Below are 21,594 nucleotides of genomic sequence, written 5' to 3'. Positions count from 1 at the left end.
ACATTCCGCTGTAATCCAGCTGTCTACCAGTCGACTTAACCAGCCTGAAATATGAGAGTCAACGGCAGCTGGTGATGTAAGCCACGCTCAAAACCTTAAGCAGGTCTGATTCTGAGGTCAGAGGTTATCAGTACAGCCGTCCTCACATGTGTCTCCGCATCCTCGGAGGGCGTCACTTACACCAGAACCACTCACACTTTGTGTAAACACTCACTAAAATCCTATCTGACTGTGTAGCGTGAACACGTGCGCCCTCTACGCGCGATCGTACCACGTCTCCGTGCTCCTCGTCTCGAGTTCTCAGGCGGCTGAGGACCGGACTGGCCACCGCTGCCGTCCCATTAGTCAGCCGCTGCCCGATTGCTGAAGCATCGATGTCGTCCAGACTGCTGGCATTGATGATGACCTCCACCCCCTAGAGAGAGAGAGAGAGAGAGAGAGAGAGAGAGAGAGAGAGAGAGAGAGAGAGAATCCACATCTTCTTTATGCAGCCATACGTTCAGTAATTCACAAACACTCTGATTAGTGCTTTTTAAATGAGCATTGCTTTTGGACAGTTTTATTGTTGTTAGCTGTCAGTCTCCATTAGCCTCGGGCTAAACATACGTGGCCGGCTCTTCCTGCTTCCTGGGGTCACAAGGAAGTGATGCGGGAGGGAGAAAAAATAAGACACCTGGACAATCTTTCACCTGAGCTGATCCCCGGTGCTACAACCTCCATGTTAGTTTTCATGGACTGAAGGAACATTTCCTGTGTGCGTGCGTGTGTGTGTGCGCGTGTGTGTGTATGTGTGTGTGTGCGTGTGTGTGCTCTCCAAAAAAGGGTGATGAAAGCCTCGTTGGAATGATGAGTTTGAGGTTGTGTGGGAGAAAACTGCCACTTCCCACGTTGACACTCCAGCACTGACGTTTGTCCAGCTATCTTTATGAGGACATCGCACCACTCTAGCCTCTTACACAACAATACACCTGACCTTGAACCTTAAAACTGAGTCTTAACCTTTGAACTGGTCCTGAAACTGTGACAAAAAGTCCTCACGAGGATGGTCTGAGGCTCCCACCTGCACAACGGTACAGTACAACCATCTAAAAATACACAGAAATGAAACATCACTTCCACTTTAATCTCAATCTTTTTATCTGCTCCACGCGTCCAAAAATACACACTCAGCCAGGTGTAACACACACACACACACACACACACACACACTCCGGGCGCTCTCAGCACGGTGAGATTACTTTAAAAAGAGATGGTATTAGTCATGCACTGTAACACACACTTTGATCCTCCTACAGGTTTAATGTGCGGGAGCTTCGCTCTCCAGCGAGAGAGAGAGAGAGAGAGACTACATCGAAAAATAGATGAATATTCAAACCTGCTCAGCGTGATGTAATTTACAAAATGGAAGCAGATTATGAAACCAGACAGGGATCATTTCACTCGCTTTCCGTACAAATGTTGGTGGGCCACTGTGAAATAATATTGAGGTGAAGGTGCTTTGTGACGAGAGACGTTCAGACACCAGTTTTTTCCTCTGGATCCTGATGCTAATACCTGTATTTAGATATCAGCCAGTACCAAGTACTCACATAGTACCAGTCAGTTAGAAATAATAGAGCTTTCAGGATACTCAAAGAAAAAACAAAAACAAAACCCAAACGAATCAGGGCACATATACAAAAAAAAGGGGGGGGGGTTCAAATTGTACAGCAGTTCAAGAGTTCAAGATTTATCGTTGTGAAAGCCGCACTGGTCAAAATTAACCTCGCTCTCGTCAAGCACCACTCTAATGTCTCTCAGTCAGGCTGGAACGAGAGATTTATGACGGGATCAAATGTTAGAACCAAGATCCTGGAACGTAGCAAAAAAAAAAAAAAATCAGTGCCAGTGGCGAAGGGATCTCGTTCCGAGGTTCTTCCACTCTCAGATTTGAAACGAGCCGACGTTCCGAGGCCACCCAGAGTCTCACTTGTAGACTTCTTGCTGTTTGGCTTCTCGTTCACAGAGAGTAAAACTGACCTGGAAGAAGTCTGCGATGGTGGCCACGTGACTGGCGCAGGCACACTTCCTGGCATCTGGCACGTCCTCCCCGACCTGAGAGAGACACGGAGGAAGTTGTTAAGAAGTGCGAGGGATTAACGATCCCACAAAGGAACCATCTGACTGATGTGTCTTTGCTAATTGACTTTGCTCGGAGTGATCGGGTGGGTGGGGGCAGGGTCCCCGGCTCATGTCTCATTTAGAGCTTTTTGTTGGGCCGTGGTCACGTTCAGGCTGGATGTTATTCAGTAATCACAGCTCATTCAACCCAACACAATGTAAATGTAATACACAGCAATTACAGAGAAAGAGGAGGGGAACCAGACCTTCTCTCTTAAAACTCATAGCAATTTACTCCTCATTAATGCAGGAGCGTGTGTGTGTGTGTGCGTGTGTGTGTGTGTGTGTGTGTCTCGCCAAGACTGGAAAAAAAAAAAAGAACATCGAGACATCATTTGTTTCTCAGCGTCTGGAGGAGGATGTCGTACATTTGGCCACCTTTCCTCTGGTCTGCTGCTCACTTGGCTGTTAACGTTTCCGTGTGACTGATTGGTCTGCATCTGCTCGCAGTCTCACAGAAACACCGATGTCTTTCTCATGTTGAAAATGTGTTGATCAAAGAAAATGTGTCAATGTACTACTAGCATGCAGGGTGAAACATATGTTTAGAGAAAAGACGAGGGAAGACTGTGGTTTTCGGCTCGGAACCGTCCACGTTCTGTCTATTTCTAAGCTGAACGACAAAAACACGATCATCCATTCATCCATTTTCTACTCCTTATTCCTGTTAAGGGTCGCGGGGGTTGGAGCCTATCCCAGCAGCCTTCAGACGAGAGGCGGGGCACACCCTGGACGGGTCACCAGTCCATGGCACGGCCAACACATAGAGACAGACAACCATTGGCTCTCCCAGCCACGCCTACGGTCAATTTAGAGTCTGGATTAACCTGGTCCCCTCTTGATGTCTTTGGACTGTGGGAGGGAGCCGGGGCTCGAACCCAGAACCTTCTTGCTGTGAGGCCACATTGCTGACAAAGACACTAATAAAGTTTACTAGTTACGAGGGTACGAGTGTCACGTGTGTAAGTGTGTGAACATTCGCATCTTGACTAATGTCGGTGAGGAATGCTGAAGAGTTATTTTGGATACTTTTGTCACGTACAGGCGTAACTTCCAGGTACGTGCAGGACTAAAAGGAAGCCCTTCTGAATCCTGAGAACTCCGCAACTGCAGCAGTGGTTAACTTTAACCTTTAGGAGACCGAAGGTTGCAGTTACGATGGAAGTAGAGGGGACATGGAGAGTCTGAGCTCAGGCTGACGCTGCTCCAAACCTCTCACAGCAGTTCCAGATAGAAGCGGGTCCAGGTGGAGCTGCAGGCGGGTTAACTGGTTTCCTGTAGTTACGACCACTGCAGGGCGTTTGTCACCTGATCATGAACAGAACCAGCTCTGGTCTGAGGCGCTGGTGTCGACTGGTGCTGGTGTTTGTCTTGAAAGGAGGGGTTCAGGAACTTCTTCTGCTTTCTGGTTCACCAGGAAAAACTGAACACACTCACGTTTGGCTGCTCTGAACACACTGACCTGGAAAACCATGAATGAATGAATGAAATGAGCCCCGGCGTCCTGAATATCAAGCTGCTCCTGTTCCATCTCGTTGTCATCGTGAAAGGCGACGCACCTGCAGGGTCACGAGCCTGAATCTCCAAACCGAATCTAAGAAACTGTCCGTGTGTACGGCAGAAAGTAGAGTTCGATCTGAGACAAACCCCACTGGTCCTGGAGTCAGGACGAGCCCAAGTCCTCCTTTGACATGAACGAATCAATCAGACTTCTCAGATTAAAACAGCTGAGGATTCCTGTTAAACACAGCAAGCGGTGATTTATTGGCTGCCAACTCCTGAATGGCGAAACGAATCTGTCGCCTTTCTGCGTGGATTCTTACTGTGAAAATTACTCTTAAGGATTGGAGGCAGTATTTTCGTGGTGCTGTTAAATTGATTTTTTTTTTGGTAATAAACAGAGAGAGACGTCTGAACATTTGCTGACATAAATGAGCTGACTGAAAGGTTAGCAGCGAGTATAAAGGAATCCAACGCTGCGGCCTGTCACATGACCATTACGTTGAATTACACCTTCAAAGATCAGACACTAAAAACTGCTGCTGCAACTGCATGAGTCCAGCCCGATGTACCTCGCGTGTTCCCTCCTACATGAAGCACGTAAATGTAATGAGATGAACAACAAGTGCGCCAGGAAACAATAAAACAGAATATGACACCATAATAATAATAGAAGTCAGCACCGTGTAATGCTGTTGTACTTTAACACAGTAAAAGGTCATCATTTCTGTGTGTGTGTGTGTGTGTGTGTGTGTGTGTGTGTGTGTGTGTGTGTGTGTGTGTGTGTGTGTGTGTGTGTGTGTGTGTGCTGTCCTGCCCTCTCGCCGCCACCCTCCCCTGGCTACTCACCCAGTTGATGAGGATGTATCGTGGCAGAGCGGCGGTGGCATCCTTCAGGCTGCAGAAGCCGTACATCACCCTTCCGCTGTCAAAGGTCAGCGTGATCTCGGCCAGGCCGCCCCCTGCAGCACACAGCAAGGCACCTGAGTATTACAGCGGCTCAGCCACGTCTGGCTTCTACGCGAAGGACGTGGTCAGTGTGTCAGGAACACACAGGCGTGCTTTAGGTCCACTGGCTGAATGAGACCCTGTTATTTCCCTGTAGCTGCAACACCCCATCAACAAGTATCCAAGTCTCCACATCCTCTCTACCCCACCCCTGCTGGTAATAGAGGACAAACAGCTCCTCTGGCTTATGGAGTCCAAACACATCGTGATGACACTGATGATACCAAGTTCATCATTGCAACTCTTCCTTCCTTGATGGCTGGTCCAGAACGCTGCTTGTTGACTAGACCTGGTAGCAGAGACCATGTCTCTCCTGGACGGGCTTCTCTGCATGGCTCCCTGTCAAATTCAGAATAGAATTTAAAATTCTCCCTCTACCATCAAAGTCCTCAACATTTAGGCTCCTTCATCCCTGACAGAGCTCCTCGTCCCTACTATCCTGCTGGAACCCTTCACACCCAGGATGCAGGGTTCCTGCTGGTTCCTAGAGTTCTAACAGTAGAATGGGAGCCAGAGCCTTCGGCTATCAGGCTCCCCTCCTGTGGAACCGTCTCCCAGTTTCAGTCCAGGACCCAGACCCCCTCTCTACCTTTAAGAGCAGACTAAAGACCTTCCTTGTTGATCAGGCTTATAGTCAGGACTGCTTAGGCTGGCCCTTAGATCTGCTGCTACCAGTGCATCATGGGATCTCCCATGATGCACTGGGCTTCTCTCTCCTCCTCCTGTCCTCAGACGTGTTACTAACTCCTCTTCTTCTCCCCTCATCCCAGATCCTGGTGCTGCTGGAGGAGGCTCCAGACCTGAAGAGGCTCCAGCTGCCACCTGTAGCTCCACCTGTTCACGTCCCCATCTGTCCATCAGTCTCTCCTCCTGTCTCTCCTTCTTTATCTCTGTCCCTCTCTTTCCTTCTGTCTCTCTGTCTTCCTCCATTCTCTGTCTTTGTCTCTGTCCATCAGTCTCTCCTCCTGTCTCTCCCTCTTTATCTCTGTCCCTCTCTTTCCTTCTGTCTCTCTGTCTTCCTCCATTCTCTGTCTTTGTCTCTGTCCATCAGTCTCTCCTCCTTTCTCTCCCTCTTTATCTCTGTCCCTCTCTTTCCTTCTGTCTCTCTGTCTTCCTCCATTCTCTGTCTCTGTCCTGCTCTCCTGCTCTCTCTCCGTCCCCACTGATCCTGGATCTGCTCCACCTTCCTGCCTGGTAAAGGAAAGTTCTGGTGGCTGCAGTTGCAGGATGTGCTTGCTGATGGAGAATTGTTGGGTGAAGGTTCATTGAAGGAGGGAGGTGCTGGACCTGCTCTACTTGGACAGAGTCAGGACAGAACTTCGGTTGGGATTTGGTGCCACACAAATAAAACTGACTTGACTTGACTTGATGGTGCTGATGAATCAGTGACAAACACAAATCAGAGGCCACTGAAACTCTGGCCTGGCAATATTTTGCTGCATGTCATATTTTAATAATATGTTAAGTAAATGCTTTTAATCTAATTCTGGATTTGATAATTGATTTGAGAGACAATCTCCAAAAATACCTGCAACCCTCCTGAGAGTCATGGAACTTTAACGACTGGGGATCACTGGGTTTTGACCATTTGAAGCTGTTAATCTGGTTCCTCAGGACTGCAGGAGGTTCCTGAATCCATCGTCAGCTGTGTTAGCAGTTAAGAGATGCTCCTGTCTGCAAATCCGCCCGTCAAGCATGAAAGTTACTTTAGAGAGGAATTCACAGGCAGAAGGGAGGGAAAAACAGCTTGCCTTTGGTTTCAGATGCCTCACATGTTTTGGGTATCAGAGAATTTGTACCTCCGCCAAGGTGACCTCATCCAAATCGAATGTTTAAAAAAAAAAAAAGCAATCCGCCCCAAAATTTGCAGGGTTCTTCACTGGCCCGTGTGACTCACCACCAAGCGGCGTCTAAGTCTCACAAAATGGTGGAGTTTGTATCCGCGGAGGCATTCAGTTCCCCCTAAAGTTTATAATCTGGATTAAAGTTTATTTCCTCTCTGTCGCTGCTGAAATATTCATATTTCTCTCAGGAAATGCCGCTGACGTCAAGAAAAATAAGACCACTTCACCGCGCGCGTCTTCTGCGTCCGTGATGCAGGCACACTTCAGTGGAGGAGCTCTCCTCATCTCATGTGCCCATTTTTACACTCGGCACTTCGGCGTCGATGATTACATTAGACTCACAGAATATCCCACAGTTCTCATCAAAAGCAAATCAAAGGAAAAACCTGGAGCTTCTTGAGGGCTTCATTATTCAAGATTAGATTTCACACATTCTTGACCAATCCGACGGCCTCAAAAGTCTCCATCTGTCTCGGTCTCTCCAAACTCACTGGACCCCAAATCTGTACATCTCTCTGGTTGTAGAAAATCAGAAAACAGATGGGAAATGGTGTGTTGGGCCTATTTCTAGAGGCGGAACAATACACCTGTCACTCAGCGCAACAATGCGGCTCATTGGTCATTAAGAACAGACAACACTTGGAGAAAACACCTGCAATTCTCTTCTCTTCTTCTATCTGATATGATTTATAGACAGTGGTTTAAAATCAGGACTGACATGAGGTCCCTCGAGTGGCTCCATGACCAGCAGGGGGCGGTGTTGTCTTGAGGCCAGTCTCAATGCCACAGAGCCTAGACTTTGCCGGCTGAGGCCGCCTTCTTCGTTTTTAAACCAGTGCTCAGCTACAAATAAACCAATATGATTGAAATTTGGCTGCATTGTGCCGTTACCAAGTTTCAGAACTCATGCTTGTGTGAAGCATCTCAATTTAAAACCCACACTCGGTGCTAAAGTCCTCAAGAGTGAGTGATTCAGTTTGGATGAGTGACCCAGTGAGAGGGAGAGAGAGCAGAGAACAATCGCAGCGAGAAAGTTTGAAAATCCTAAAGTAAAATCATCCGTGACAATTTGTGGGAGATGGAGACAAAATCTGGAAACAATTTGTGAACATTTCTCTCAAGTATTTTCACGAGATCGAATACGACCGAATATAGAAACGTCCCATAAATCCAACAGCACCTCATTTGGGCGCAAGAATCATACAAACAAAACACAACACACCTTCAAATGTGACCGGATTCGCCGGCGCTAGGAAGCTCAAAGTGCAGGTATAAAAGTGGGTGAGAGGAAGAAGGCCACTGTCTCAACGGGCGCAACGGATTCACTGCTTTCTGAGGTTTAAGGGGCTCTCGCAGACCCCAGGCCAGTGGAGGAATGCTGGGAAACACAACAGTGTGCCTCTGTACTGCATCGCTCTTACCTACTACATGATAAACATGATAAATGTGGCTGAAAGGAGGGTTGTGTCCCTGTGTGTGTTGCTAATTTATGTGCTCATACACACAATACCCACCACAAGACAAAGATATGATTGCGAGCTGGAGGAAAAAGGCTGCATGTGCGGGTCTGAATCCCACACGGAGGAGTCTCATTAAACTGCGATACAGCGCATCATTAACTGGAGTAATGATGAACGCGGCTCTCGTAAGGCTCAGCAACAATCAGGAGACAAAGAACACCGTCAACCCCCTCCAAAAAAAAAAAAAAAAGCAGCAGAAGAACCTGCAGAGCTCATCAGAATGACAACCGCACGTGAACATGACAATAGGCAGTCGAGTGAAAACTGAACCGCAGGACGCCACAATCAGGAGATGCACAGCAGAGATAAAGTTGTTGGGCGGAGAGAAAAGAGAGAAAAGCATGAACTTACCTCCTGAGGACGCCAGCGTCAAGTCATTACTCTCATCTTCGTATGTGTACAAGGCCCTGGCGGCGAGAGAGAGACAGAGAGAGAGTCAGTCAGCTCTTAACATCTTTCTTACAGGCCGGCACGATGGATTTATGACAGCAGGAAAACTGAGGCTGCGAGAAAAGTCACTTGAACACATTCCTCATCTTTCAGGAGGCTGAGAGCACGAGTCCAGTAACCATGTGAATCAATGGGAGATGTCTCAAACGCCAAACACGCCGATCAAACACGCCGATCAAACATGACAAGCTCCAGCTTCTCCGCTGTAGGAACCACAGCTGCTTCTGAGTTCAATACAACGCTTCTCAGCTGTCGGGCAAATCTAAGTCCATCCGTCCAACCCCGTTCTTGTTAGCGCGATGTCAAACCTTGAGCTAATTTTGTCAAATCTGCCCCAAATGTCCACCGGCACACACAAGAGTTTGGTGGTCAAAGGTCACGGTGGCAAGCACACGCCACCAAGGCACAGAGCCATGAGGTGGTATTGCTAGTTTCAGGACATTCTGATATTTATAGACATCGTTTGTAAAACTCTGCTGACAAAAATCATTGGACAGCACGTGAAGGTTTAGTTTATTAGTTTAGTTGATGGCGTAACATAATCGGAACCCTCACGGCCGCAGGAAGAAGACGAAGAAGAAGTCAGAACTGAACAAAACTAAACTCACGACTCGCATAAAAGACTCTGAAAACACATAATTCCTTTGGTTACCACACACACACACACATACACACACACACACACACACACACACACACACACACACGAGGCAAAAATTGGCGTCCTTTAATTCAGCTCTCCAGACGTATCCGTCCTCAGTACAAACCCTGATTCAGGATCTGGAAACGCCTTTTTTCCTGCGCTGATCTTAATTTAACGTAACAGCGAGACCAACGAGATAAAAGGCGAAACAATAAAAGCGGCGCCCCGATGTTAGAAACTGATCTCAGCGACCCGAGACTCTCGATTCGTCACAGTGGCGAAGCTGACGGATGATTTCACCCCGTATTTCTCCTGAAGGGGGAGGACGGGTCACAATCCCCAAATAATAATCTGACACAGCGCAAAAGAAAATATGAGCAAGAAGAGTTTCATCTGGACACACACACACACACACACACACATACACACACACACAAACACAGCATTAACGCATTATATAAATTTAATGACTTCCTCCCCTCTGACCCGTGAGGTTAAATCAAGGTGACAGAGATTACAGGACATTCCACATCTCAAGATTAAATCTGTCTGTCCTCCTTGGACGGCCCGGCAGTCGAGGGAATAAATTCAGCCTGGAGGTCTGCAGCCCAGTCAGGCTTTCATCCTGCAGCCCAGTCAGGCTTTCATCCTGCTCCATGCAAACTGAACTTTCCCACCCGTAAGCGACAGCAAACAAGATGAAGAAGACGCAAAGCCCGTTTACAGCTTCACGACACTTCAAACAATAGCGAAGCACTGCGGTGAGACGGGACGTGAGAAAGAGCAATGCCACGGCACATAAATTCTATTTTTGTACGAAACACGAGCTTAATTAGTTTCTATCCTCATACTTCCAGTGACCAGTACCGCTGCTCCAACACATGTAGCATCAAGTACAAGTACTACAGAGGAGTATTTGGGTCCAGGAACTGACGTCCTGGCCCTCGCTTGGACACTAAAACATTTATTTTGCTAAATTTTTTTGACAAGTGGTGGATTTTGTTCGTGTTCTTTCAACGACATTGAATCTATCTGGGGATGAATTTAAGGTCTTGGTGGTGTTTGTTCTCTCCTCTGATCAGCAGTTGCTGCAATGCATGATGGGATTGAGGTTGGAGAAATTACCCTTTAATCTATCAGGGTTTATACGGCAGATTATAAATGGGGGGTAACGCATTGTAGATTATTGAAGATTATCCACAAAAAAAGGAGCCTCACACAACTCTCATCACAGGTGAGTTCACACTCACGCACACATGCGAATGTGACACGTGTGTGTGTCTCTGCATGAGCTGCTCACGCCTCCAGGAGTCCACCCCCCCCCCCCCTTGCCAGGTAAACTCCAGGACTGCAGAAACGTCTGACGTCCCGAGGAGAACGCGGCGTTCTGCGTCCTGCTTAATGTGAGAAATTGAAATTTCCTGGATGAGAAAAGGACACATTCAAGTTTCCTAAATGACTTCACGCCTGCAGCTGCACGGACCGCTGCAGACCGTGTGCTTCTGTGTGTGTGTGTGTGTGTGTGTGTGTGTGTGTGTGTGTGTGTGTGTGTGTGTGTGTGTGGTGGAGTGGCGGTGGGGGGGATTACCAGTCTGTCCAGATGACCTCATACTGTTGCAGCCTGAAGCTTTTGTCTGGCCTCCATCTGACTTTCTGCAGACGTCATCTCTCCTCCCTCCATCCAGTCTGTTTCTGCAGAGTCACTCCATCTAAAATCTCTCTCCTTCTCTCTCCCTGCCAGATTATTTCTCTGATCCCAACATCAGCAGCATCTCTATCACTCCTCTTTATTCTATTGTCTTTATTCTTTGTGTTTCATCCTTCTACTTCCTGCCTTCATATCCAGTCTAGTTTTCTGCAGAGATGCAAACTGACTTCTGTCATTTCTTGATTTGGTCATTAAACTCCAATAAATATTGGAATAAAATCCGTCTGTGGTGAGAGGCGGACGCGTGTGTCAACATCAGAGCAGGAAATTCTGATCTCGGTCCAACTTACAATAACAGGATAAAACAGTACGTTCACTTTGGTCTTGTATTCCTCATAGTAATGCATATTTAATATTTCAGCATTGCACTTCCATGACATCATCAGACTCAGGATGGACTGTAAAAAAACAACAAAATAAAACGCCATTTTTATTCCTCAAGCATCGTTATTTAAGTGTGGTTTTCAAGGGTTTTCAAGGGTGACAGAGGATGTACAACACGTGTGACGAGTGAAGCATAAAAATCAACACACGCCAGGGGTCCTCACTGTCGCCTCACAGCAAGAAGGTTGTGGGTTCGAGCCCCAGCTGCAGCACAGGGTCTTTCTGTGTGAGTCTCCATGTTCTCCCTGTTCCTGCTGGGTTCTCTCTGGTACTCCAGCTTCCTCCACAGTCCAAAGACATCAAGAGGGACCAGGTTAATCCAGACTCTAAATTGACCGTAGGCGTGGCTGGGAGAGCCAATGGTTGTCTGTCTCTATGTGTTGGCCCTGCCATGGACTGGTGACCTGTCCAGGGGGAAGGCTGCTGGGATAGGCTCCACCCTCACCACCCTCAACAGGAGAAGAGGGAGAACATGGAGGGATGGATGGAACAGAGACTCAAACGCGCAACTGAATGAGCTCAAACTGTTCGTGACATCATCACGCTGACGCGCAGGAATCGTGCAGTAAAACGCTGAGTGGCGCAACCAAAAAAATGAATAAACAAATTAGCGGGCGGCAGCGGTCGTTGTGACTTGTTCATCATTTGTTACTAGCAGCGTGGGTCAGGTTTGTTCGGGCTGTAATTTCACTGCGTGCTGCTCTGTCCTCTAGGGGGCGTGCTGGCTTCATGGTTGTCGTGCGTTTCGGCCAATGACCCTGCTCACCTCAGGATGAACTGACACTTTGCTTTATCAGTAAAGCGGCGGGCAGGACGCCAGCACTCAGCTTGAAGACAAATACTAGACACACGCTGCACTGCTACGTTTAACGCTACTGCTAACTATACATCTCACACACACACACACACACACACACACTGCAGGCTGAGTTACTCCTTAAAGGAGTTCACTTCTGATAAACCACATTTGTGTTCAATAAACACGCAAAAAAATAATTACACGAGAGTCACGTGGGCCGCTAGGCTGCGATGGACTGCTGGAGATCCACTTGAATTACAAACAGAAGGAGAAACGTTCATTCATCACTGGCACTGATCTCACACAGCAGCCCACCTTCAAGAGATATCCTTCCAGAAGCCCCTGCCTCTCAGTCCTCACACACCAATCAGAGTACTACATCTACTACTACTACTGCTGCTTCCACTGTAATAATAGGAGCAGTATCACCAGAAACTAATACAAAGGCTGGTTCCTGGAGGCAGAAATGAGGCAGAGTGATTATAGACGACAAGACAAAGGTGGTACAAAAAAAAGGATGGGATGAGAGGGGATGAGAGATAAAGAGAGGAAGCATTTAGTATCGAGAGAGAGAAAGAGGGGGGGCTCTGCACTCTATAAATAATTCTCTTTAAAGCAGACAGCTGTTTATTATTCATATGAAGCCCTCGTGACCTAGAAACTGCTCAGTGTGTGAGAGCACAGCTGAGCGAGTGAGGGGGGGTGGGAGGAAGAGGAGAAGAGAGGAGAAGATGAAGATGATGTGTGTTGAAGAGGACTGAAACAAGTGTCAACACAGACAGGGCAAATGGAGACGCCAGACGGTGAAAGACAGAAAAGGTACTTGAAGCGGAAAAAGATGAAGAGACAGGAGAGGAGACGGAGAGACAGAAATGAGGAAGATGCGTCTCCTTGTTCGCATAAATGATCAGCAGACTCATCAGGTGAAGGTTCCACTGGGTTCCTTCAACGGTCACGTGCTGCGCTGAGCTCTCATTTCTGGTTCCTCTGTTTGCACTGATGTCAAACAACAGAGTGACCAGCCGGCCGAGTGACCAGCCGGCCGAGTGGCCGCGCTGCTCTCGGATCCTGTAACCCGGCAGCAGAGCCGAGCCACTGAGACGGCGAGCTCAACACCAGGATGAAGAAACTCTCTTGTCTCCGTCCCGACAACAGAGTTACCCGCCACATCACTTCACTTATGGGGTGTCACAGATCGGAACCAGACTGGACTCTGGAGTAGGACTGGGAAACAAAATTCATTCCAAAGTGGGAGTGAATTGATACCCAGACGTGGCGTTAGGTCGTGAAACACGTCGTTCTCACTGGTTATAACGACAAACTGCACCGCAAGAGAAAATTGAGGAGCGTCACATTACAGGTAAACATAGGATTTAGTTAGCAAACGATCAGTTAACAACACACACACACACACACACACACACACACACAAAATTAAATTTACTCTCTCACCTAAACGTTACTCTCATCGACATACTTGTTCAATCATTTTGGATTCAAAACGGAGAATGGATAAGAATCAGAATCAATAAGCAGAACTGGCATCAAGGTTCTGTTTTTGCTCACAAAGAAAAACAATGAACTCTCACTGAAACGCAAAAATGTTGTTTAATCTGTTTGCAAGCTAACACGCGCTAACTAGCAAACAGTAGCTAAGCGTGCTAAAGCCCCAGGCGCGCTGACTTCACACATCACCGGCCGACGTCTTGTGATGCAGCAACGTTATCATCACCACCCTGGTGTGTGTATCGCTTCTAGTTTCTAAGTCTGGTTCCTTTTCTTTCATTGCTCCTCACCTGTTTGCTGTCTCAGTTCTGTTTGTTTAGTCTGTTTTGGTTTTAAATGTAGTTTTTGTGTGTTTTTTTGCGTTAATAAACAGAGTTCCCCCGCGCTCTCCTCTCTATTTGGGTCCTCCTTCCTCCTCCTGGTGTGACACTTTGCCTATTTATGTCTAAGTCACGACTAGATCACAATAAGAAAAATTCAGGGTAAAAATCCTGCATGTGACTTGGTGTTTAAAGATGATTTTCACCTGCCAGTTTTAGATTTGTGTCCATAAAGGACTTGAAACTGTCGTCAGACAAAAATCCAACTGGTGAAGTCCTTCCTTGAAGCGGGGGGGGGGGGCTACCATGGCCAGTGTGCCAAGGATGTTCACCTTCTCAGAGCATTTGATCTAACCGCCATCTCCATAATGGCAACCAAATTAAAACCCTGAGAAATGTATTTGGATTATTTCTTCTAAAACAAGAAGAAAAACACTCTTTCCAGGAGGAAATCGGCTCTTATGGATGTTTCAGTCTGGCTGCACGTGGGAGAGATTCACAGCAACGCTGCAATTTAAAGTTCAATCAGGTTCGACGGAAAGGAGGCGGATCAGCAGACAACAGGCGGTCGTTGAAGTCAGCGGGGCGACAAGACGACTTCCAAAGCCTGAAACAAGCCGAGTATCAAGAAATGGATCCAAACTAAGAGGACAATCCCGCTCTGTCCCGTCTATCGACCAACCAAAGCTCCTGAGCCACCAGCCTGGTTGCTCTACTAACCTAATTCAAGGCAACGCAGCCTTCAGTAACTCAGACTCACCCGCAAATGTTCAAATTAAAGTGCAACAACAGAAGGGAGAGCGACAGGTCATCGTGGCTCCAAATCCACCTCAACCTTTGAATCATTATTTTGCTTCTCTGCCTTTGGCTCCGTCCTCCCGCTGTTTCCTCCCTCGGCCTTCAGGCCCTCTGAAGTCTCCCCTTCTCTCAGCAAACATCTTCCACACTGCTGCACTCGGTGACACGGCACAAAAACCCACATGAAACACACTTCGTCGTTTCATGCCGCCGCCTTTAAAGCAACAGCAGTGTCAACAGACAGTTATTTGAAGGTGGAGGCGGAGCATCGTTCTGGAAGGTTTGAAATCTCATGACTAAGACACAACAAAGAGATTCAAACATTGACGATTAACTTTTTTTTTAAATTCAATGAATGTGGAGCAAAAAAAGAGCACCACTGCTCAAATATCCCCGAAACCCCAGCTGAAAACGCCACAGAAATACTACTACTGCTACAACTACTACTACTACTACTACTAATAATGATTCTGTCAGATATGCACATGTTAAAAAGCAAAAATAAATTCATGGTTAAAAAAAAGATAGATAGTAAGAGAGTAAAAGACAAACGTGTGTCACAAGTTGGGAGCAAGGAGAAGTTCCAGCCCCAGAACCTTCAGATTTCTCTTGTTCTACCCTTCACCCCCCCCCCCCCCCCCATCTTTAGGATGAGCTTTGGTTAAAAAAAAAAAAAAGAGGAAAAAAAGAGGTTGGTCCCCATAGGCAGTGTCACCATGGCAACCGGGCCGCATCCCAGTCGTTATCGCTGCAACAGCAGTTTGTGGCCTGAGGGGAGCGATGATAGCAGCGGTGGAGAGCAGGAGGATGTAGGAGAGCTGAAGGGCAAAACACACACCAGGCGGACAGGAAATGCTACGTGTGTGTGTGTGTGTGTGTGTGTGTGTGTGTGTGTGTGTGTGTGTGTGTGTGTGTGTGTGTGTGTGTGTGTGAGAGAGAGTGTGTGTGTGTGTGTGCCTGTGCGTGTGTGATGTGCTGGGATTGTTCACTCAGTAAACAGCAGGGGTGTAAAGATACAAGGCACCGTCGTCATATTTCAAAACACATAAAAACACTGTCCCATGCTGAATGCAACGCTGCAACTTCTCATCAACAAGGGTTTGTTACGCTGGAGGCCTGACAGTTTTCAATAACTGCAAAAACCCAGTGGAAGAGCTGCACCGTTTCCTGGAGAGCAGGATGCACCTTCACCTCATTCTGAGTCGCCCGGTGAATATAAACACCACCCGGCTCATGTTTCTGGAGGCTCCACACAGTCTCCAGATGCTGCTGCTGTCAGCCAAGCCAGGGTTGGAGACCAGATATTTTCTGCTCTCTTGCCTTAATCGTACTGTTCAAGACACAATTCTTCCATGCCACAAAACAAATTACATTGGTAATTATCGATTCATCTTTTCATCTTCAGTGGAAGAGCAGTCGGTCGGCTTCAAGCTGAGTTCAGCTTGTTGGCACGTTGTGCATTCTGGAGTTACAAAGAAGCGATCCTGTCGTGAAGCACCCGGACTTTTTTTTTTAAAGTATTTTCAGGAGCTCAAGTATAGCCAATCTTTCTGGTGCAGTCTGAAATGGAACTGCTAAGAATAAAGAGGTAATAACACCATTATTCCCTGAGCCGCATGTGTCAATTTGTCAGGATAAATGCTACAAATCCATACGATCCAAGTCAAGTTCCTGTGTTTTGCTTGTCACCTGCTGATTAAAGAGGAGAGGATTAGCCCCCCAGCTAGCGACAACTATGTAATGGCATTAAATCTGCATAAAAGTTTCAGTAATTTCTGTGAACATTAAAAGACTTTTACATTCAACAGCTCTGAGCACGCAGGAATTGCATCAGTTGCCCTGACAACCTCATAAAAAGTGGCCTAATTTACCAAATGGCAGAGCTTAGAGAAGTACGTAAAGTACCACAGTGTCTGGAAAGAGAAAAGGCAGTAAGACTGGTGAGTAAGAGGTTGTGACCCCCCACCCCCACCCCCACCCCCACCCCCGAGGGCTCCAGCCTGGTGATAAAACATGGAAAACACCAACTCTACTTCCAGGCCTCTTGGAACCCGCGTCATCAGTCGGCTGATGCCATGAAGGCTGAAAGAAATCCTGCTCTGAGCCGCTGTCAGTCCTCCGACTGACTCGGGAGGATCAGGAGGGGCCAACCACCGAGGCTCATTTAGGGAAAAAAAAACAGGAGACAGGATCGAGCCAACAGCCAGCCATGAATCCACCAGAGCCAAAGAGACATGAGCAGATCCTGCAGGAATGAAAGAGAGGAGAAGAAAGGAGGATGTGAAGACATCATGAGGTCCCCTCGTCGGCCATCTTGTCTCCATCTGTCATGCGAGTAAATCACATTTTTTGTTAAAAATGCATTTTTGCCCCCCCTCATGCGGTTATAGAAGACCAGTGAAATGTTGTGTCATGAAACCAAAAAAGTGTGGTAAACTAAATAAGAGCATAAAATGAGGACAAAGCTTGTGTTCAAATATAGAAAGCTGTGAGATCAGCGCCGCTTTAAGAGTTCAAGAAGAAACCCGTGCGTTGCTCCTCAACCAGAATCCAATATTTATCCACTGGGTTCAAGAGTTTGGGCTCCAATGGCCGGAGAGGGAAAAGAACAGTGTGTGTGGTTAAAGAGCCACACAGGGACTGAAGATAAAGCCGACGAGCTGTGAGGACAGAGAGCATTGTGGGAGAACTGGGAGGTGACTGAGGATACTGGAAATGACTGGTATTCCTGCGGTCAGATCACGTCACGTGATTTACTGAGCATGAAACCTACGTGGTGACTTAATCCAAAAGAAATGAGGCAGACAAACACGAGGAAGCGGAGTTATGTTTCTGGGGGAGTGGCGGACCGCGAAGCAGCCGCGGCTCCCGCGGTGAAGTTAACAGACGAGTAAAACACGAGGGTGAGCGGTGACAAAAACCCAGGATGTGAAAACACCGGCGCCACCTTGAGGCTGTTGTGCTCGTCTCACCAGAAACTTGTGTGGACAACGTAGCGAACTGTGTGGCGTAGCCCGACCGGCCATTAGCAGCCCTGGATGCTTGGTTGAATCGTGGTTGTGACATAAAGAGACCACAAGGAGGAGGTCAGAACCTCTGATGACGTGTATTTGATGGGCTGGTGTTGATATTTTCTTGATTCTCACTCATGCCAACAGAAACCTCGATGCTCTTACACTGATACAGGAACCAAGTGTTCCGACCTCACCTGCAGATGTCGATGGCGTCAGCCTGCTGTAGGCTGCAGGGGGACGCCGTCCTGCCTGCTGCCCACCTGTATTACAGTCTAGCTAACTGATTATGGTCAGCAGAATATTGTAAATATGAAATCATCAGATCGTTTCCTAGAATAAAGGTTGTATCAAACCCCCAGTGTCCTCTACTGCAAACACGTCGCACGACAAAATACTAACAGAAAGAACGAAAAGATACGACTGAAGAGCAAACAAAGGAAAATGGAGCTGAACTGGTGAACGTCTTCGTAGTGGAATCCTGCACTGTTGGTTGCTCAGTTTCAGGGGGGCGGTACTGATTGTTTGCCCCGTCATCTTCTGCTGTGCTCTGATTGCTTCCATCACCTCTTTTCTGTCTGATCCATACTTCCTGCTTTAACTGGTTCAGGAGCTACAGTCTGGTACCTCCCAGAGACTAGCGGGAGGCTTCTCCCTGGGTTCGAGTCAACTGTTGCTGTGTCACAGTCTTAATCTGGATATCATTACCTCTCAAGCATCCTCCTCTCCTGCAGCAAGGCAGCATTCAGCGTCCTTTATCACAGCTTACTGGCATCTCAGACGTCACCTCTGTTGCAGATGTCACCCACGCGCCGCTCCTACACGCGCGCCACCAATAATCCATTCACCAGATGGGAAGTGCAGCTCTCTTGGCAAAGCAGCTGCTGCTGAGGCGAGCAAAACGCTGAGGAAGAGTTTCCATCAACACTCAAGAATTTGGTGAGCAAACCAGCCCTGACTGGCTCCATGTTTGGCAGTGGTTAGCCTGCAGTGTTGCGATCAGGGAAAAAAAAGCTGACTTGCATGTGATTGTCTGTCTGGAACAGCAATCAAGTGTTGCTGTTTTTTTTTTGTTTTTTTTGAAAAGGGCCAAGAGAACCTGAATAAACTGGTGATATCCTGGTCGAGGAGACGGCACATAAATGTCAAAGTAACTTATGGAGCACATTTAATGCAACAAACTCAAAATGTTCTAATGGGCAAATTTGTCCTTGCAGGCTGGAGGACTTGTTAAGCCCTCAATTTGGTCTTCCAGACAGTAAGATCCTTGTTCCTGACATATAATGTGCTCACTCAAAGATTGACTTCAGTTTAATATGACGTACACACAAAATTTCAGCAGCGAGCACCACCAGGCTTTGCTTCCTGTCTGGAAGACTAAACTGAGGGCAAAAAAAAATAAAAAATTTAGTGTTTCAGAACACATTTGTGCTTGAGAAAAAGGAGGCCAAATGCGCTTCAGGAGTAGAGTTGTGGATTCTGACCTGATACTGATCAACTCTGGGTTCTCTACTTGGCAACAGGAACATGATCACAACTAAAGTTGAAACTGAGAGGAGTCGTGACCTGCTAGCTGCCTGAACATTTTCAAACAACAGAGACGCTGACATGAAATCAGCAGCAATCAAACCCAAGTTACACACCACTAACGTACATAAAGTGCCAGTGGGGAAAAGGAAATTATCCTTGGTCCCTAAACAATAGGTTTCATTTCTGTTTTGGGCCCCAGGGTGAAAACAAGAGTTCCTAAAAGTGTCCTACTTTGACTTCCAAGAGACAGCAGAGACAGTACATTACAGAACATTAAAGGGGCAGCATAAAATTGATCGTCTATTTTGCTTTCACATGGAAAACATATTTACTCCTGTACTGGTGGCACAGTGACTCAGTAACTCCTCGGTGACTCCTGAACTTTAAACCTGAGAACGTACGATCGTCATCTACGTGCCAGCATCGGGCCGGAAATCTCTAAAAATGCTTCACAAAATAAATCTGGTTCTCAAAAAAAAAAAAAAAAAAAAAAAAAAAAAACAGAAAAGTCCAGACACAAGGATGTTTTGTTTGTCCTAGAAGTGCTGCCGAGGCCTCAGCGCCGGCTGCAGGTCTGTCACAGCAACTTAGTCAGCAGAATGAGGTTTGTGATCGGAGCCCCGAGGCCTTCCAGGGTTCCTGTGCACTCGCCCTAATCAGCTCTCAGGGGACAAGGGTGAGGCTTTAGGATGGAGTGGGTCGCTCTCTCAGGATGAGCGACAGCAGAGCTCTCTCTCTCTCTCTCTCCCTCTCTCTCTCTCACACACACACAGCAAGTGACAGAGGCATTGTTTCAGGGTTTCATAGCGTTCGCCCTCCTCATTCTCTTCTCGAAAACAAAAACTGAAAAACAGAGAGGAGCCTCGGGGAGGAGTAAAGATACCAGTCCATCATTCCAGAAATACCCCAGCGAGTTCAAATCTCCCCGTTTGAGGTTCTACTCAAGGTTGAGCACAGAGAGCGCTTCAATAAAATGGATTCAACATGTGCAGCAGTTTACAGGTCACACTGCTGAAAAGATGTTTGAGGTGAAGTCAAGTTGTTGACACTGGATAGAAATGAATGAAAAAACAGGTTTGAAGGATAAAACACATGAAGGAAAGATAATTCTCCTGCTGCAAATAAAAATATTTCATTTCCACAAACATCGACCTGCCTTGAAAGACGCCCCCGATAAAAGATTCTTCTGCTAAAAAACATGAAGTAAAAAAAACACTTTGTCCATAAATTATACAGCCTGATTACTGCGGACGGACCTTGTGAGTGTGGCGCTCCTCGTGGAGAATCATCGCTACACTCGTGAAAGTAGGCCAGTTCAGTAAAGTAGTAAAGTTATTGCCTTCTCAGACATGTAAAACTTCTCGTATGTTTCCCACCTCACAGTGGACGCGACGCCTCAGGGACACACCGAGGGAATTCCTTCAGACTTGACACAACGTTCCACTGGGACGCAAGGATGAAGACATTTTGGTGGTCAAAGGTCAAGGCCACTGTTACAGGGACATACAGTTGCACTGTGGTATGCTTGAGTATATTTTCCTTCTTTTGTATCAAACGTGGCAGATCACATGACCGTAACGTGAAGGAGTCCCTCACAGACGCTTTTGGATTCCTACGTGACTCTTGAGGTCACTTGGGGATCCATCTTGCCAGGCTACAAGCTTTTCCTTGGGGCTGGAATGCGGGCGTTTGGATCAATCTGTGCCCTCAGAGGAGCCAGCGGCAGTTCCCCGTGACAGCTACGGGCGTCGTTTACCACAAGAAGCAAAAGACAACAAAGAGGTTAGCATGGATGTTGCTAACGGCAGCATTTCTTCACTTAAAGATGAGCAGGGAACACCACTGATGGATTTTCTCTCTTTTTCGACTCGTTTGGCCTGACACCTTGCGACAGACAGATGGTCCATCCAACCACCTGCCAAGTATTTCTGAACAGGCCTGACTAAGGACGTCTTCCCTGATGGGTCCGTGTAACAACCCTCTGGCACGTCAAGTTCAGAATTATCAGCTCCCGTCAGCTTTGCGGAGCTTTTCCTCGTCTTTCAGCTGCTCCCTCTGTTCATGTCAATCCTCTCCCTCCGAACCTCGACAGAGAATATTTCATGCCACATTAACAGGCGTTCTCTTATCATCACAATGAGCGCAGTAAAACTCCTTGAATGTTTTCGATGGTGATGTTATCATTTGGCACTCGCGGGTCATTCCTGGTGTGACTCCTCGGGGAGGCCACAGCGGCTTTCAGGGCCTTTATTTGTGTGGCCGTTGGTGCACAATGGACTTCCTGTGGCTGTGAAACCGCCATCTTTCTCCTCTGCATCAATCAGATCTCAGCGCTGACCAACACGGCGTCCAGCACAATGTTGGGCAGTTGCCATGTGAGCAGTAGGGGAGTGTAAACAGGAGAGAAAATAGG

The 21,594-nt window shown here is 47.3% G+C and overlaps 1 protein-coding gene across 2 annotated transcripts in view; it reads right to left on the bottom strand.

Moving 5' to 3' along the window:
* dbn1 (drebrin 1) overlaps nt 1-21,594 on the bottom strand; it is an 87,416-nt gene that overhangs the window by 11,589 nt on the left and 54,233 nt on the right. For both annotated transcript variants that reach the window (XM_086227302.1, XM_086227301.1), the window contains exons 4-7: nt 8,384-8,439; nt 4,510-4,622; nt 2,020-2,094; nt 272-415 (exon numbers count right to left, since the gene is read on the bottom strand). In XM_086227302.1, coding sequence (XP_086083428.1) covers nt 272-415; nt 2,020-2,094; nt 4,510-4,622; nt 8,384-8,439 — 388 coding nt within the window. The remainder of the gene's footprint in view (nt 1-271; nt 416-2,019; nt 2,095-4,509; nt 4,623-8,383; nt 8,440-21,594) is intronic.

Source organism: Aulostomus chinensis, chromosome 15 (genome assembly GCF_037954235.1).
Source record: "Aulostomus chinensis isolate RoL2024-O1b breed Wild chromosome 15, RoL_Achi_v1.0, whole genome shotgun sequence".
NCBI classification, from domain to species: domain Eukaryota; kingdom Metazoa; phylum Chordata; class Actinopteri; order Syngnathiformes; family Aulostomidae; genus Aulostomus; species Aulostomus chinensis.
The sequence above is the reverse complement of the archived record's forward strand: the minus strand, read 5'-3'. Positions and strand labels throughout refer to the sequence as shown.